The following is a 17,774-nucleotide window of genomic DNA, read 5'->3' as shown; positions in this document are numbered from 1 at the left end:
GCACATACCTTGGCTTTATTGAGTTTGCTTCGCCTCAGCGTGCCGGACATGATGTTGGTGTAATCCAGAGCCATTTCCACACCTGCCGCGGTGCTCCTTCGGCTCAGTTCGCTCAGCTCCGAAATCGGCTGCACCTGAAAAAGAAAAAAAATACCCATTTGATACTATCTAACAAGGATAATGAAATGGCGGACAGTGGATCGAGTCAATGGGAGAGGTCGGACATGAAATTTTTGGCTAAAACTGCAAATTTCTGTATTTATTTCGTCACATTTTAAATTTTAAGGGGTGCTTCTTGAAAAAAATTTCACGAGAAAACCAATGGTACCACTTTTAGAACCTCAAAATTTTGTATAAACGGAGTCATAAGCGTTTAAAGTTTCCAAATTTTGTCCGACTTTTCCTGTTGACTTGATCCACTGTGCGGCGTGGAGCAGCTAGAAGGTTCCCTGGCCGCTACGTAGCCCGCCACACACCATGAGCTCGGCGCCCTCTTGGATATAAACAGAGGCGAATCCAGTAATTTGGCAACACTGGCTTTCATCTCTTTAAACCTGTGTTGAATAATCGATTCTTGCCAAAGAACCTGGCCCCTCCAAAAATCGATACATTTCAGTAAGTTTAAATGGAGAAAAGGCAATGTTGCCCAATTGATAGATCCGCCAATGGATATCAATTCAAAAATTCAGAGGCAGTGGACTCATCTACGGAGTGATTACCGGACCGCGGACCGATTAATGGACCGCGTTTAGCAGAGAAGAACCGAGCCACATCAGCTACTGCCAAATTTAACAGGGGGACGGAATTTTTCATGAGAGAAAGTTTGTGCGGATTCCTTTGGACATTTTGAGGGATTTCCTTTGTGCAATGCAGAAAATTCACTGAAATTTGCACACAAATCCGCAAAACCGGTTTCATGTAACCAATAAAATTGCCCAATTTTTGGCAATAGCTGACAAGGCTTTGTTCCTTTCTACTTGACGCGGTGCATACGGCACAGAAATCACTGATGTGGTGTCAACGGAGAAAAGAGAATCTCCACTGGCCTCTTGCCGACAGGTGGAAGTTTTTAATTTCGGGGATTCAGCACTTCCTAATGAAAAATTGGACGTATTTCTGTCAAACGGAATTATGTGCGTTAAGACATGAGCCCTGAGACCAATAAGAATATGTGCATAACGGGGCTTACGTCATAATGCACATAGTTCCGTTTGATAGAAATACGTCCAATTACATGGAACCACCAGTCATCATCCTTTTTTCGGCTGCTGATCTGCCTACTAGATGAATGATGAGCTTTGGGTAACGTCATGCGCCAAATAAGTTTCGCAAACTTCGGCTCGTTTGCGAAACGAAATTCTCAACACATTGTTAACCATCCACCTATTAAGGGCCAACAGTTGGCTGTTGGACTGTTGGAGTCCCGAAAGTAAAAGTTTCTATTACCAAGATACAAATGGAGGGTTTCTTGTCTCTGGATAAGAATGGCAATTATACGTGGGGGTGGCAACCTTGGCCAACCCTGAAAAACTCCCCCGAAAAAGTCGAAGACGACTGGTGGCAGGTAGCTGCTGCCTGACTAGATATACAGGAGAAATTTCGATCGTGCTCGCCTGCACGGTTTGCGGTCTCATCGAAACCGAAAATCTTCCTATCGGAAGTCTTAACATGACTCCATCAAAATTTGACCAAATCATAGGGAATCCTAGGATCCGCAGGAAATACATACATAAACGCCGCTTTCATAGCGCTTTTTGGCGCTCTACGACAATGAGGCTCCAAAGTTTAGTTTCCTGTCCTCCCAAAGCCTTTCAAGGAGTTGGCACTCCCTCATTTCCTCTAAAACTTCCTGTCGCCACCTATTCACTGGACGTTCTCTTCGTCTCCTCCCAGGAGGAACCCAATCAAGCATCTTCAGCAGCCTTTCTTCCGTCATGCAGCATCCTGTTAACATGACCACACCAGGTAAGCTGTTTGGTCATGGCGTCGAATACGATGTAATATTCGACTTTCATGATCAGACGCACTCTATCATTCCGCACGAAATTCGGCAGTTAAATGCGTCCATATCTACAGTTCTTGCCTTTAGGTCTCGGTACACGATCAAATTCCGAACCAACTCCGATCAAAGTAGACCGATTGATGACTGGTGGTCATCATGTGACCGTCACCATTCAACAGTCCTCTTTGATCAAAATTGGACGGGCCGTCAAAGTTTGATCAGAATAAAGTGCCACCATTCATCATTTCTTGCCACACGAAACATTTCTGCCAGGTCTTCATTTGAAAATTCGGCAGAGTAACGATTTTACGACTAATGACTCCCGACGCTTTGATGGTGATTGGTTCGGGAATTCGATCGTGTATCGAGGCCTCAAAACGAGACGCATACATGACTGGAGACTTACCTTAAGCGTAACGGAGGCCCCGGCGGACTTGATGAGATCGATGATCTGCTCCCTGCTCTTCTCGCCGACGGCGACACCGTCGACCTCGAGGAGGCGGTCCCCGGGGAGGAGGCCGGAGTCGTTGCGGTGCTGGACGATGTCGCCGGGCTCGGCGAGGACGACGGCCTGCTGGGCGATGGTGCCGGCGACGACGTTCCTCTGGATGACCATGGCCCGGCGGAGGGAGAAGCCGAAGTCGGTGCGGGCCCCGGTCTGGCGCTTGATGGAGACGACCCTCGGCTCGGGGAGGGTGATGCCGGCCACGTCCGGGAGCGGCAGGAAGTAGTTCTCGAAGTTGTCCGAGGAGGAGTAGGCCGAGCTGAACTTGGAGTAGAGGCCCTGGCCCTCGCCGACCGGGCTCAGGCTGAACTGCGGGGTCATGAAGCTCGAGTCGGTGAGGCTGTCGATGCTGCACGAGGCCGAGGCCTTGGAGCGCGCCTCCGCCCCCGCCCCCACCCCCGCCATCCCGGCCGGCAGCGAGTACGAGTTGGACGCCACGCTGATGAAGTCCGTGCTGTCCGACTCCGGCAGCACCGGGATGTTCTGGTACGCGATCACCTGCACAACAAAAACAAAGAGATGAATTAGGGCCGATTGTAAGATCTCTTAGTTCTCGGCTCAACCTCTGGTTACCAAACCAGTGGTCGGACTCTGATCAGCAGTCAATCTGCTAAACAGCCTAACTACTGGTTTGCGAGAGAGAACAAAGGTGACCGGGACTTGACCTTAAGAAAAGCGGGAGTCATACACACCTACCTTTGGTCAAGCTCTGGTTAGCTCAAACCACCACTTTGACAAGCACCTGATCAGAGGTCTTGCAATCGGCCCTAAGTAGGTGCATATCCGCTGACAGATCATCAGCGGGCTCACTCTTTAAATTGGTAGACAAAACGATAGAAGAAGAAGACAGAGAGGATATGGAGGGATCACATTGGTGGAAACGAGTGGTCGAAATGGACAAAGGAGGCAGGTAATAACCAGCGAGAGACCCTACGAGTTAGTCCATGACTTCCTCCTTGGTCTATGACAACAACTCGTTCCGACCAATAGGATCGCTCCATGTTACTTATGCCTTCTTTGTCTATCGCTTTGTCTATCCAGCCTTCAGCGGGCTGATTGTAGAAATTACTAGACTATAAGACTCTTAAAGTCCTTAAGGGAGTGGAAAAGTGGTATTGTATGGTACCTCATTTTGAAGGGTGTTGCGGAGGAGGAGGTTCTCGTCGCTGCTCGTGATGGAGGTGATGCTGAGGCGGGGGCCTTTGAGGATGCCCCGCTTGGGGGGCCTCGGGGGGAGCGGCGGGAGGATCTTGGAGTTGGAGCCGCTCCGGGGGAGGTTGGCGTAGTTGGAGAGGGAGTTGAGGCTCGCGTCGGAGCTCCCCGTGTCGCAGCCGGGGTCGCTAGCCGCCCCCGCGCCGGGCCCGGGCCCCGCAGGGGTGGGCCCCCCGCCCGCGGGCGCCCCGCCCCGGCCCGCCTCCAGGTTCCGGTCCAGCTCGGCGAAGAAGTTGGCGCTGTAGTCGGCCGTGATCCCGCTTGGCAACTTCTCCTTCTCTTTGCGCCGGCCCCGGATTTTCAGGGATCTCCGCACCTGAAATCAAAGAGTCCGCCTCCGTCAAAAACATGTTTCCTATGGTGAGTTAGAGTCCCTTATACTGAGAGTCAAGACAATTTGAATCCATTTCTGATTGGTTCCTGTATTTTAGGCCTCCACAGTGTCACAAACGGGAATAAAGATTACATTTTCACCGATTGCAAAGATTATAATCTGGAATGGACCAGGGAATTACGGGTTCGGCAGGGAACAAACGGAATGAGAGGAGGAACGGAGAAAGGCATTTGAGAATGGGCCGATCAAAGATTACGAAAAACGTTCAATTTCTGTAATCTTTATTCCCGTTTGTGACATCCATGAGCCGAATTGTCTTGACTCTCAGTATGAGGGGACTCTGTGGTGAGTCAGTTGCGCTTGTCACAGAATCACGTTTTTGATTCTTGCAGATTAGCTAAAAATAATAGGATCCGTCCAAACCACAACTTCCTACGTTCAGTAGGTGCGTTGTTAAACTCTCCGGAGAGCTCTTCGGAGTTACCCGGAGATGTAAACAACCGTTGTTGGACTTCGGAGGAATTACCCGGAGACCTGCTACGTCAGTCTCCGAACGGCTTTCCAACTCTCCGATCTCTCGAGGTCGGAGACTACCGGAGAGTGACGTAGCAGTGAGGTTAGCCTTATTTCTCTTCACTTCGCGTCTTTTTCTGGCATTTTTTTTCAGGCAATAAGATCGGATTTCGGGCCTGCTGTTCACTTATTGTTATGCAAGTTTTGAAAATTGAGAAATATGGAAGATTTCGTCGACTTTATGTATTCGACATCAAATATAAACAAATCCGGCAGACGACGACAACACGGATAGCTGACGTCAAGTCTTCGGGTAATCCTTCGAGCTCTCCGCTGACGATCCTCCGGAGAGCAGACCGGAGCATTCAACAAAGCAGCTATTATTGACCAAGATATCGCCCATTGAAAAGTTGGGTTTTTGACATTATCCGTCGCGGTAACGACATCCTTGGTTTCTTCCACCAGACTTTCATCAAATTTTCATGTTTAGTAACCAGTGCGTCACTGACTGATGGAAGCAAGGTGGAAGAAACCAAAGGTGTCACCATACCGCGGCGGATGACTTCAAAAACCCGACTTTTCAAAAGGCGATATCTCGGTTAATATTGAATGTAGAAAGTTGTGGTGTGACCAGATCTTATTATTTTTAGCCGATCTGTAAGAATCAAGCATCAGAACACGATTCTGTGACCATTGAAACTGACCCATTCTTGACCATGCTCATTCCCTCATTTCCCCTGATTTTTAGGTGCTCATTCCCTGACGAGAATGCTAAGTTTTCTTCCCCAGGGTTTTCTTGGGAATACCTAACTATATGATGGACCACTGAACGAGGTACGAATTTAAGCATTCTCGTACATGCTTCTTGGCCAAAACTTAACGTAGAACACGATTTGTGTTACAAAAATTATTGAAATTGACTCCTCACCAAGATGTGTAACGTTTTTTGACGCGAGAGTTCAAACCTCCCGCTCGTAAAAACAGAATGGTCCACGTATACGTCAGATCGCAAACTAAACGTTACCGTGGCAGTCTCCCCTTAACGAAAATATATATCGACGGTGTAAGTCGGCAATCACATAACTCGTTTGCGGTGTCTAAAAATCTCCGCCACTGTGTTATTTTTTTAAAGGAGAACAAATTGACATCATTCCTTGAAGTTTTTGCAGAATTTTCTTCACACATAGAAGAAAAATCACCGCAGTTTTAAAGAATTGCTGTTGAGTAGTTTTCCGTTTAAAAAATAAAGTATAACAGGAAGTCTGCGACGTCGCAAACCGAGTTATGTGATTGCCGACTTACACCGTCGATATGACAATCTCAATATTGACGCTTTGGCTCAGCTATAGCAAATTGTTTACCCTGGTAAAAATTGGCGATTGGAGCTGCGTTTCAAAATACCGTAGGAGTTCTTACAGCCGACTGAAGAGGGCGATAGAAAATCATATAGCTGGCTGTAGAAAGTGGAAAAACTCATACGGCCGGGATACACGAAGCGATAAAAAATTATACGAGGCTAAAGTTCCTATCGCCGGGCTTTACACTTTATCGCCTGGCTGTTGCTTTTTCGCCATTGGCTATAAAAAGCTATAAGAAATTGTGTAGAAATTCGTGTGCTTTAGCTCCTTAAGTTTGTACGGAATCGCCTTAATATTTACAAAACGCACAGTATATTTTCTTTTAATACATATTTTTTTTCATCAATTTATAATACACAGTGTGTAAACATTTCAAAGTCATGAATTGAAAAACGCTGACTCCACGAGATTAAATATTAGAGCCTAACACAAAGCAGAGCGGCGTGGCGGCGCACTGGCGCCTACAAACCTAACAGGGATACCTCACGCATTGCGCAATGCGTGAAGTATCCCTGTTGGGTTTGTAGGCGCCAATGCGCGTATCGCGCTGGCTGCCCACTTGCCGCGCCGCGCCGCAGCGTACCACGGCGCTTGAAGCAACTATTTCACACCAGAGGTATTGCACAGTATCATACGAAATTGAAGGCGCTCCAACATATTAGAAATTTCAGGCATCCTTTAAAAGCACGGAGCTTTCCTCGCAAATAAATCAAGATACTACGGCCCAAAAAGAGAGCGGCAGTTCAAAAACTCAGTAAGTCCTAGCATCCGTAATTAGTAACGTTTAACATACACTTTATCGCCAGGCTGTTGCTTAATCGCCATCGGCTATAAATGGCTATTAGAAATTGTACTGCCGGCTATAGAGGCTATTGGAAATCTTATAGCCGGCTGTAGGTCTATGGTATTTTGGAACATAGATTCTACTGCAAATTTTTACAAGGGTGCACTTTGAACGATAAAGGGTAGGAAATGAACAATTTTTGACTGAGAAGCCTGCCAAAACTGTTGTAGTGCGCGATAGTGACTCACGTAGAGTTTTGTGCTTCTTTTGACCGGGCAATTAAAATTGCTCGTAACCAATGTAAAATGTAAACGTTAATATCGTAGTTAGGAGTTGATTTCAGTAATTTTTGATGCAAGGATCGTGTTCTACGAGAAATGTTGGTCGAGAAAAGTATATTAGAATCCTTAAATTTGTACCTTGTCTATTGGTCGATTATTTACCCATCACGCGATCCGCGGATCGTATGATCCATTAGATCTTCCAACGCTGCAATTTTCACCTTAATACCGCGATTTCCGTAAAGATGAGAGCGTCGGATGATTCATAAACATCAATACTTTAAGACAGGCAAAGAGCTAAGATTCTGCTTCAGTTTCGCGTGATACCACATACTTACTCTGGAGTTCGCATAGTTACGCGCTCGATTTCCTCATTTAATGATGCGCCCATAATCTGCCGTGCTGAAGAAAAACGCCGTATGAACCTTCAGGCGTTGCCAAATTTCCTTCGATAAAACACGAATTTTCTGGTTAATTGATGAATATTTTTGTTCCAACTATCCAGAGAATTTTTATCCCAATTTCACCTAAATTTCCTGAAAATTTCAAGGAATGATGTTCATAAATTCCTCAAAAATAAGCATTTAATCGAAGGGACTTTGGCAACTCTCGAATTTTTATACGGCGTTCTTTCTTAGCACGGTAGTAATGCCTACATTCATAAACGTTGGCGACTTGAGGCAGGCGGAAGGCTAAGATTTTCCTTCATTTTCGCTGGATACCACATACGCACTCTGGAGTTCAAATAGTTGCGCGCTTGATTCCCTTATTAAAAGATGCGAGCAAAATACCTGCATTCATAATTCGGGTAGCAGTTTTGCAGGAAAAGTGAGAGATTACGTCATTTTCATCTCAATAGCACGGAAAATACACGATTTTTACAGTGAATTCGAGAATCATGACAAATTCGCGATTTTTCAGCGATTGAGTAAAAAAGTGTAACATTACGCAAAAATCACCTCCATATCGCGGCAAATACTCGATTTTGTAACACCATAAACCTGCGTTCATGATTCATTCAGCGGTTGTGGGAAAAAGGATAAATTACGCGATTCTTATCAATATATCAAGAGAAATACACGATTTTTTGAGGGAATTCGAAAATTCAAGGGAGATTACGGATTTTTATCTCTGTATTTTCAGTATGGAAGTGAGACATTACCTCTGAATCACGACAAATATGCAATTATTCCAAGGGATCAACAGAAGAATCATAAAATAGTTCCGCATTTTTTAACTCACTATCAGTATCAAGACATATAATATGTGATATTTCCAGCGGTTGTGTGCGAACATAAAAGATGAAACAATTTTCACCTCAACAATGTGGAAAATAAGCGATTTTGATAACGATGCGAGCATAACATTCATATACACGTTAGCAATTAGAGACCGGCGAAAAACAAATATTCCTCTTCAGTTTCGCGTGATACTACATACTTCCTCCAAAATTTGGGTAGTTACGCGCTTGATTTTCGAGCCTATTGATGCGAGCAGGGTACCTGCATTCATGAACGTAAGTACAGGCAAACAGGCAATATTTGCCTTCAATGTCTCGTGATACCACATACCCACTCCGGAGTTCGAATAGTTGCGCACTTAATGTCCTCATTTAATGATGCGAACATAATGCCTACGTTCATCACTTATGAAGCGTTTTGGTATAAAAGAAAGAAATAATGCGATTTTCATGCCTAAGTCGCGAGAATTACGCGATTTCAACTCGGTATCCCGGCAGTACTCGATTTTTCGAGCGGTTTTACTGGAAAAAAAAATTCAAGCGGACATCACCTGAATATCACGGCTTAGACATGAAATTTCAGTGGTTTTGTAAGAACATAAAAGATCACGCGATATTCAACTCAATATCGCGGGATGTACGAGATTTGGATAAGGATGCGAGCGCAATATTAAAAACGTCAGACATTTCAGATAGGGGAAGAGATAACATTCTCCTTCGGTTTCACGTGATACCACATACCTACTCCGGAGTTGGAATAGTTGCACGCTCGAAATCATCATTAAACGATGCAAGCTCATAACATTTACTGGATTCATCAAGCATGCATCGGTTTGGGGAACAAGTGAGAAATTGCGCAATTTTCATCTCAATGTCGTGAAAAATACACGATTTTTCCGGCGGTTCCGTTAAATTAGAAGAACTCACGCGATTTTTATACCGATATCGCGAGAATTACGCAATTTTTCCGGGGGATTTGCCAAAATGTGAGAAACTACAAGATCTAATCTCAATGTCGCTGGAAATGCTCTATTTTTTCAACGATTCTAGAAAAATCGACATGGCGCTTCTCAAAATCGGAGCAAGTACGCAATGCTTTCAACGGGTTTGTAAAATCATAATAAATTAAGCATTTTTCGACTCCATATCGCGGCATATGCGCAATATTTCAAGCGGTTGGGGATAAACTTAGATCACACAATTTTTCAGAGGTGCAAAAAGTGGCATTCGGCCGAGAGTTTCTCACGATCCGGGATTTTTTCCGAAAACTTTGTTGGTGTCGCTTTAAACAAAAATTTCCTCACTTTCCCGAAAATTTCCTCACCGATCGCGTGATCGCAGATACTGCACCGCCTCGAATCGTTTGGGCTGGGGTATGGTATAAAAAGGAGAGATAAAACTCATTTTAGCACAATGAGCCTCTAGACAGGGTAAGAACTGGAGGCTCTAAGCACATGAATCTGCATCAGAATTTCGCGTAGAATTCAATGGTACAAACGGGAATTCATGAAACCAACTAATAAGCGAGATATTTGCGTAAATAGACTGCGCATTTTTGTAAATCCCGCTCGCCTAATATACGAATGACGTCACATTTGTAGCCAATAGGATTGTCGCAGCGCTGCGCAGCGCCGACTGAGCATCGGCCATCGAAAACGTCCAACGCTCCCAACGCCGGGACCGTAAACAAACGAAAATTGATAACAGGAAGGACCCAAGCACCCAAGCAACTCGAAATCTTTTAATTTTCATTAATTACAGTCCATGTTCGACTTCAAGAAAGCATTTGACAACCATTTTCCTCGTATTTTATAACCTGGAGCCACAGCCTATCGGCTCATTGTAATGTGCACTCTGAGAATCAGTTCCACAAGTCCAAACCCTGACATTCTTTTCTTTGACCATTCTCTTTTCATTCTCGCCACAATTTAAGTGTTATGCAGTTTCTTTATCTAAAATATGTGGTCTTGAATTCATTCAGGAGTCAGAAGTTTACCTTTCTTTTAGTATTACAGCCCTTTGACCCCTCAAACTTCACCGATATGACCTCATGTAGTTCAAGGTTTCTCTGGCCCGAACCGAGTGATTACACATCTGAGGTGTGTCTCATGGTTCTTCAAATTAGCAGTTTAGAACTAAATTAGGGACTACAGTGACTCAATCCAGTTCTGCTTTCTTGTTCAATGTTTGTTATCAGTGTCTGTTCTTTTACGTGACCAATCTAGTGCATGCACTGTTACGCTATAAGTACAGGTATTATTGCTTTTTTCCTGCTGTCAGACCTTTTTCTTAAGCCTGCTGATTCACCACAGAATCTGCCCTAGTTGTGTAAATAATTTGGTGTGTAGTTATTGAGTTAATACCTCCTTGCGGTGATGCAAACTTTCTCAGATCCGTCATAAGTGGGTATTGCATTTAGACGATCACTCGGACCAGATGAAATCACTGCTCTAGCAGCTCCAAATTTATACTTTGATCTCTGATTCACTAATAAATAACACTTTATGGTGTCATTTATATTTAATCAGTTCAAAGCTAATTCGACAATGAATCATCAATGGTCCGATCGAAAAAGGAATTTTCTGGTGCGTGCTACGGCTGAATCGACATTACCTACAACTCAACTTTCGAAAGCATGAACCTTAAAAAAATTCATCAGGAACTGGTACTTGGTAAGTAATAATTATGTTAGCACTCTCCTATTTCTGAAGAGATGTGTGTCCTGTAAATTTCAGAATATACTCTCCTGCCATATATCTAAAGAGGAATACAACATCTCAAGTGGGTGAAGTTATAAAATTGTGGAAATTGGTCATTTAAAGGGCTTTTCTGCTCGAAGACATGACTGAACCAATCTGAAAGCTGTGAGTTACGAATGATGGAGGGTCCAAGGTGTCTTCCCTGCTTTAAAAGATAAGGAATTGTGCCTCAGGCCTTAAATGCTATTGGAAATTCCAAACATTGTGAATTCAAATGCACGCTACACTTCATCAATGAATATGGAAATTTGTCTCAGAGAAAATCTGATAAGACCATTCTGGTAGTTATTTATTCCTGGTTTCTTAATTTCAGAATTTTTGTATTCTAGTTATCATCAAATGCTAATCAACAGATATTGCACAAAACAGTTGCTAATTATTTGAGGATTCATTTCTTAATCAGTATGTTTTATGTGTTTCATGCAGCGACGAGCCTTACTGAATTTCATGAAATTAAGTGATCACACCTACTTACCTGCAACATAGTTAGATCATCCTCCAAGCGTTAAGAAAATATTTTTCCTCTCTTTTAAGAATTCAGGGCGAGTAAAACCTGCTCAACAAAAGTTTGTGTAAGATTGTTCCATTCAAAATCACCTAAGAATCATTTCAATGGTAAAGTTGCCAACGATTCCTATTGAAAGTCGTTTGGTTCACTGAATTTTTCAGGTACCGAAAGATGAAAGGATCTTGAAAAGTCATAGAATTACATCCCACCATGAAAACAAGTTGGGAAAAACAGTTCAGATTGACCAGGGATGACATTTGTAACATTTACTTCTCAAACCAATCTAATGGCCAAACATAGGTATCATTTGCAAAACGTGTAAATTACATATCCTGAATACGTTGCTCAAACTTTCTACATCCAGTTCAGATTTTCAAAGGGAAGCAAGTCAGCATATTGTTTGAATTAATTACTGAATTTTCTGCCCATGTAGAGGAAAAATATCACATTTCAGAGATTTTGTTGAATGATTTTTTAATTGAGAAATTAAGAGGAACAGGAAGTCTGAAACTTTGTGAATTTAGGTAAGTGGTTTCCCAGTTTAGCCTTGTCATTAACGTCCTCTTTTTGCCATGAATGATTATCCACAAACGTAAGCATACTCACACTAACTGTCCAACAACAGATCCGTATGTACCCTGGTGATACCTTAGTAACTTCAGATATCTTACCTTTTGAACTACTTGAATGGTTGAAAAATATTTTCACTTCAAGACGGATGGTCATGTCCTGATTGAAGCTTTCGAAAATTGAATGTAGTGTCGATTCAGCCGTAGCACGCACCAGAAAATTCCTTTTTCGATCGGACCATTGATGATTCATTGTCGAATTAGCTTTGAACTGATTAAATATAAATGACACCATAAAGTGTTATTTATTAGTGAATCAGAGATCAAAGTATAAATTTGGAGCTGCTAGAGCAGTGATTTCATCTGGTCCGAGTGATCGTCTAAATGCAATACCCACTTATGACGGATCTGAGAAAGTTTGCATCACCGCAAGGAGGTATTAACTCAATAACTACACACCAAATTATTTACACAACTAGGGCAGATTCTGTGGTGAATCAGCAGGCTTAAGAAAAAGGTCTGACAGCAGGAAAAAAGCAATAATACCTGTACTTATAGCGTAACAGTGCATGCACTAGATTGGTCACGTAAAAGAACAGACACTGATAACAAACATTGAACAAGAAAGCAGAACTGGATTGAGTCACTGTAGTCCCTAATTTAGTTCTAAACTGCTAATTTGAAGAACCATGAGACACACCTCAGATGTGTAATCACTCGGTTCGGGCCAGAGAAACCTTGAACTACATGAGGTCATATCGGTGAAGTTTGAGGGGTCAAAGGGCTGTAATACTAAAAGAAAGGTAAACTTCTGACTCCTGAATGAATTCAAGACCACATATTTTAGATAAAGAAACTGCATAACACTTAAATTGTGGCGAGAATGAAAAGAGAATGGTCAAAGAAAAGAATGTCAGGGTTTGGACTTGTGGAACTGATTCTCAGAGTGCACATTACAATGAGCCGATAGGCTGTGGCTCCAGGTTATAAAATACGAGGAAAATGGTTGTCAAATGCTTTCTTGAAGTCGAACATGGACTGTAATTAATGAAAATTAAAAGATTTCGAGTTGCTTGGGTGCTTGGGTCCTTCCTGTTATCAATTTTCGTTTGTTTACGATCCCGGCGTTGGGAGCGTTGGACGTTTTCGATGGCCGATGCTCAGTCGGCGCTGCGCAGCGCTGCGACAATCCTATTGGCTACAAATGTGACGTCATTCGTATATTAGGCGAGCGGGATTTACAAAAATGCGCAGTCTATTTACGCAAATATCTCGCTTATTAGTTGGTTTCATGAATTCCCGTTTGTACCATTGAATTCTACGCGAAATTCTGATGCAGATTCTTGTGCTTAGAGCCTCCAGTTCTTACCCTGTCTAGAGGCTCATTATCCATCACATATCGACGGTGTAAGTCGGCAATCACATAACTCGTTTGCGGTGTCTAAAAATCTCCGTCTCTAAGTTATTTTTTTAAAGGAGAACAAATTGACATCATTCCCTGAAGTTTATGCAAAATTTTCTTCGCACAGAGAAGAAAAATCAAGGCAGTTTTAAAGAATTGCCGTCGAGTAGTTTTCCGTTTAAAAAATAAAGTATGACAGGAAGTCTGCGACGTCGCAAACCGAGTTATGTGATTGCCGACTTACACCGTCGATACACTGTTAGAGGCATCACTCGTTACTTACACTCAATTAGTGTTGTTGATTTTTTATCGATTTTCGGAAGAAATCCATTTTGTGCACAAAATAATCGATTCACTTTAATCAATTTTGTCTTTGAAGCAATCTTTTACTCAGAAATCGAATTTTTCGATTTTTTCCTCAAAAAATTTTTACCCCTAGATAATTAAGGAAGCAATGAGTCTATATTATTCTTCAAAACTAAGGAAGCCATTGACATAGCCCCAATTTAAGAGACAATGAAACTCAACGCTCAGTGAGGCGAGAACTAAAGAGAAACGAACAACATGACACTTTTCCTGTAAATCCATTTTTCAGGGTGGATAGTATTTTTTAATTTTGAAAAATCCTGATATTTTCCTGATATTTTTTAAAAATTTCTGATTTTTCCATTTTGAAAATTCCTGATATTTTCCTGATATTTGATGAGGCCTTCTTTAAACGGCACAAGCGCTACGGGTGAGAAATTATCGGAAACGAAGACGACGCGACAACTCCTGGCACGGCAGGCAAAAAGCAGTAAGACTTCTCCGCTGAGGGGATTCGCGTAAGAAAAATTCCTGATAAAACGTTCGATTTTTCCGATTTTCCTGATTTTTACCTGATCGGCCAAAATTCCTGATATTTTCCGATTTTTCCTGATGCTAGGCACCCTGTTTTTTTTCACAGCAATTTGCTTGAAAATCACTTTTCAGCCTTGATTTCTCTGTGAATACCTGATCGGTTTTTGGACGCAGTCGATACTTTCGATTTAATCAATTTTTGGGGAAAAGTCAACAACACTACATTCAATTAAATCACCAAACGATGGTGAAACTGCCATATAGCGTATTTCGTTTGCGGTGTTCAGAAATCTCTGCTTCCATTTTATTTAATTGCAGAAGAACAAATCAATATCAATCCTTGAAGTTTTCACAGAAAAATCTTCAAGAAGGGCAGAAAAATCACCTTGAAGTTTTCAAGATTTAAAGTTGAGTCATTTTCCATTTAAAAATGAAAGCATGGCAGAAAGTCTGCATTGTCGCAAACCGAGATACATGGTTTAGTAGTTTCACCGTTGAAAAGCTTTTTCCCTCTATCATGAGAGTTTTAGTTGAGTACGGAAGTTTGATAAACCATTGTAAACTCACCATCTACATGCATACAACTAGGCAGTAACAAATCGTCAGCCAAAACTGCAAAATATTTATTGTAAAATATTTAGAGGTAAGCATTTGAGTTATTGTTTATCTATTGTTCTTTTCTGCATCATAATAAATAACCAATCAGAGGAGGGCTAAAAAATAATATTTCCTCCAAGAGGGCTACTTCTTGCGTATCAAGGGTGCACAAAACCTTCTCACTAAAAATTGTTTCCATCAATTGAGCAGTGTTTTTTTAGGCGTGACCTTTTCAATTTGAAACACATCCACATATTGATAGCTAAAGTGCAAAACAACTTATCTATATTGCAGTGTTTCAAAATCTCTGCTCCTATTTTAAGTTTTCAAAGTGGGACTAGTCAACTACCTATGTAGCTTGAGATTTTGACAGAACATTCTGATGTCAGAGATGACAGACAAGTTTTCAAGAAATTAAGTTGCCTAGTTTTTCAAAGAAAAAATGAAGTATGGCAGGAAGTCTGCGATTACATCACAAATGGAGGTACGTCGTTTCCCACTTTGGCCGTCAATAATAGTGATGAATATGTTTAAAGACTTTATGTACCCACCTCATCTAATCGCAGTAGCTCTTCTGCAGTCATACTTCCTCTTTCTCGTTTTTCTTTTTCCTTGCGTTCCTTCTTCTCTCGTTTCCGTTTTTCTTTTTCTTCTTTGTCAACAGGAACTGCTCCACTGGTGGAGCCTTTCTTCATAAAACTGAACATTTCCGGGTGATTGAAGATATATCCGCTGTCTGAAATCAGACAAACGAACAAACATATGAGGCACTTTGAAAAGCTGTAGGAATGCTGCGATAGTTACTGAGTTTAAAAAAACCTTGATATTGCTTCAATAAAAGAACAACTTAATTTGGGGAAAAGGCTGCAAATAAACAACAAAGGATAAACAAAACCCGGAACGTTTCAAAATAGTTAGAATTTTATTTTCAACAGGAAAAGAAAAATTAAGAATAAAAACGAGCCGTCGCTACGCTGTTGTTGCAAGACCGATACTAATAACAGCATAGAGACGGCTTGTTTTTATTTTTAATTTTTCTTTTTCGGTTGAAAATGAAATTGTAACTATTTTGAAACGTTCCGGGTTTTGTTTATCCTTTGTTTTTTTTATTGCAGCCTTTTACCCAAATTAAGGTGTTATTTTATTATGTGTATTTTGGCTGATTAACTTGTTTTTCATTTTGCTTCAATAAATATACCTACTTACTTTAAACCAATTGTTTTTTTTTTTTTGTGTGTGAGTGTTCTCAGGTGTTTAAATGCATTGCAATTTTTCATTTCAGATTTAACATAAAGTGGCGCATGGATCATAGGAACTTGGAGCTAGATACATTTGATTCATGATGATGCGTTTTAATTGTGCATAATGAAAGTTATTCTTTACAGAAAATGCAATTTCACTTCTGAAAAATATTCTCTCTGCATACTATGTACATGAAAAGACAGCATTTCCTGTTCATCCAAAATGAAACTGTCATATTAATGAGCGCAAACACTGTTTGAAGGGAAAAAAATGTGGTTTACGAGTTTGCGCTAGCATTGCTACATTTAAATTTACAGTATGCAGGATTTTTTACCACTGTTGGGAAATTACAAGCCCATTCGAAGTGTGATTAATCATAAGAAACAACCTGTACAGATAACCACACATACATCTTTATAGATCAATCCTCTATTTTACTAAGGACTGCTTTCAGAAATAAATAGAGAACACAGAAAACTCGTGATATATTCACTTTCGTCTGCACTTTAAAACTGATAAGACTGTCAGTTGCTCTGGATTTTGTAAAATTTAGCAGTAAAAATTGTGCATTAGATACAATAAAAATTGCTTGAGCTCTGGTGCTTTACCGCAAAGTATGCCCTTGGCATTGACAAAACGGCATGACAACTTCGATAAGGATACATGATCTTGTCTGCCGAAACCTCCTTTCAGAACGCAGAACTCACCTGCGACTGACTTGAATGACTTAATCAGTGCTTTCGCACTAACTGTTAATTCGTTCATTTTAAAACGAATAGGATATTCAGGAGGAATATTTCTGATGACATCCAATTAAAAATGTGTTTCAGACGGAGAAGACGTTACATCAGATACTCACCAAATCATCAGTTCATGGCGGGGAAACCTGAAGAAGGCAATCCGAAGACAGCTTGAACCGCTAAATTGAACACATAATCATTGTAGATTACAGCTAAACACTAAATATTAATCAACTATCACTCAAAACACTTCACTGATGAATTCAAGCCAAATTCAAGCCGCGATAACAGTGGGAATAACACAACATAACCTAAAACCGAGTGCGAAATTCGCGAGTAAACAAAGCCGATACTATCCGAAAATTAAAACGAAAAAAGAACACAAAACGAAATGATATGATTGAAAAAATTAAACAGAACTTATCATCTAAGTAATTTAATAAATTATGTAGAAAAGAAGTAACAAATTAGATCTAGGTGAGATTCAAACTTCAACGATCGACCGAATGACAAAACATTCCGCATTCCACTTCACTCTCACACATACACCACACCAACAGACCAACACGGAACTAGTACATGGAGCATAACATAGCGGCCGATAAGGAACCTCTAGTTTAGCACTGGGGCACATTTTTGTAGTACCGTGTTCCTCCGGAAGAGTTCGTTTTGACGATGATAACGATACAATGCATCCCCAATTCCATCGCGCTTTTGGAACTTTTTTGTATTTTCCGCTTTTCAGGGGAGTATCAAAAATGAGTTTAAAAAATTAGAAAGATGTGCGTCAGTAAATGAAAAATTAAGGAATAATACGCGCTGTAAGTAATTGTTGGAAAAAAGTTAATTTTATCTTTGCTGGTAAATTTCCCCGTAAAAACCCCTTGC

At 41.3% G+C, this 17,774-nt stretch overlaps 1 protein-coding gene across 1 annotated transcript in view; it reads right to left on the bottom strand.

The window, feature by feature from the left end:
- Mhcl (Myosin heavy chain-like) overlaps window positions 1-17,147 on the bottom strand; it is a 276,806-nt gene extending 259,659 nt beyond the window's left edge. The window contains exons 1-5 of the mRNA XM_072301636.1: window positions 17,006-17,147; window positions 15,456-15,640; window positions 3,634-4,035; window positions 2,409-3,005; window positions 9-134 (exon numbers count right to left, since the gene is read on the bottom strand). Coding sequence (XP_072157737.1) covers window positions 9-134; window positions 2,409-3,005; window positions 3,634-4,035; window positions 15,456-15,611 — 1,281 coding nt within the window. The 5' untranslated portion in view covers window positions 15,612-15,640; window positions 17,006-17,147. The remainder of the gene's footprint in view (window positions 1-8; window positions 135-2,408; window positions 3,006-3,633; window positions 4,036-15,455; window positions 15,641-17,005) is intronic.
- Window positions 17,148-17,774: the final 627 nt, after the last annotated feature.

This window comes from Bemisia tabaci, chromosome 6 (assembly GCF_918797505.1).
Source record: "Bemisia tabaci chromosome 6, PGI_BMITA_v3".
Taxonomy (NCBI): Eukaryota; Metazoa; Arthropoda; class Insecta; order Hemiptera; family Aleyrodidae; genus Bemisia; species Bemisia tabaci.
Note: the sequence above shows the minus strand (reverse complement) of the source record. Positions and strands in the feature narration are given on the sequence as shown.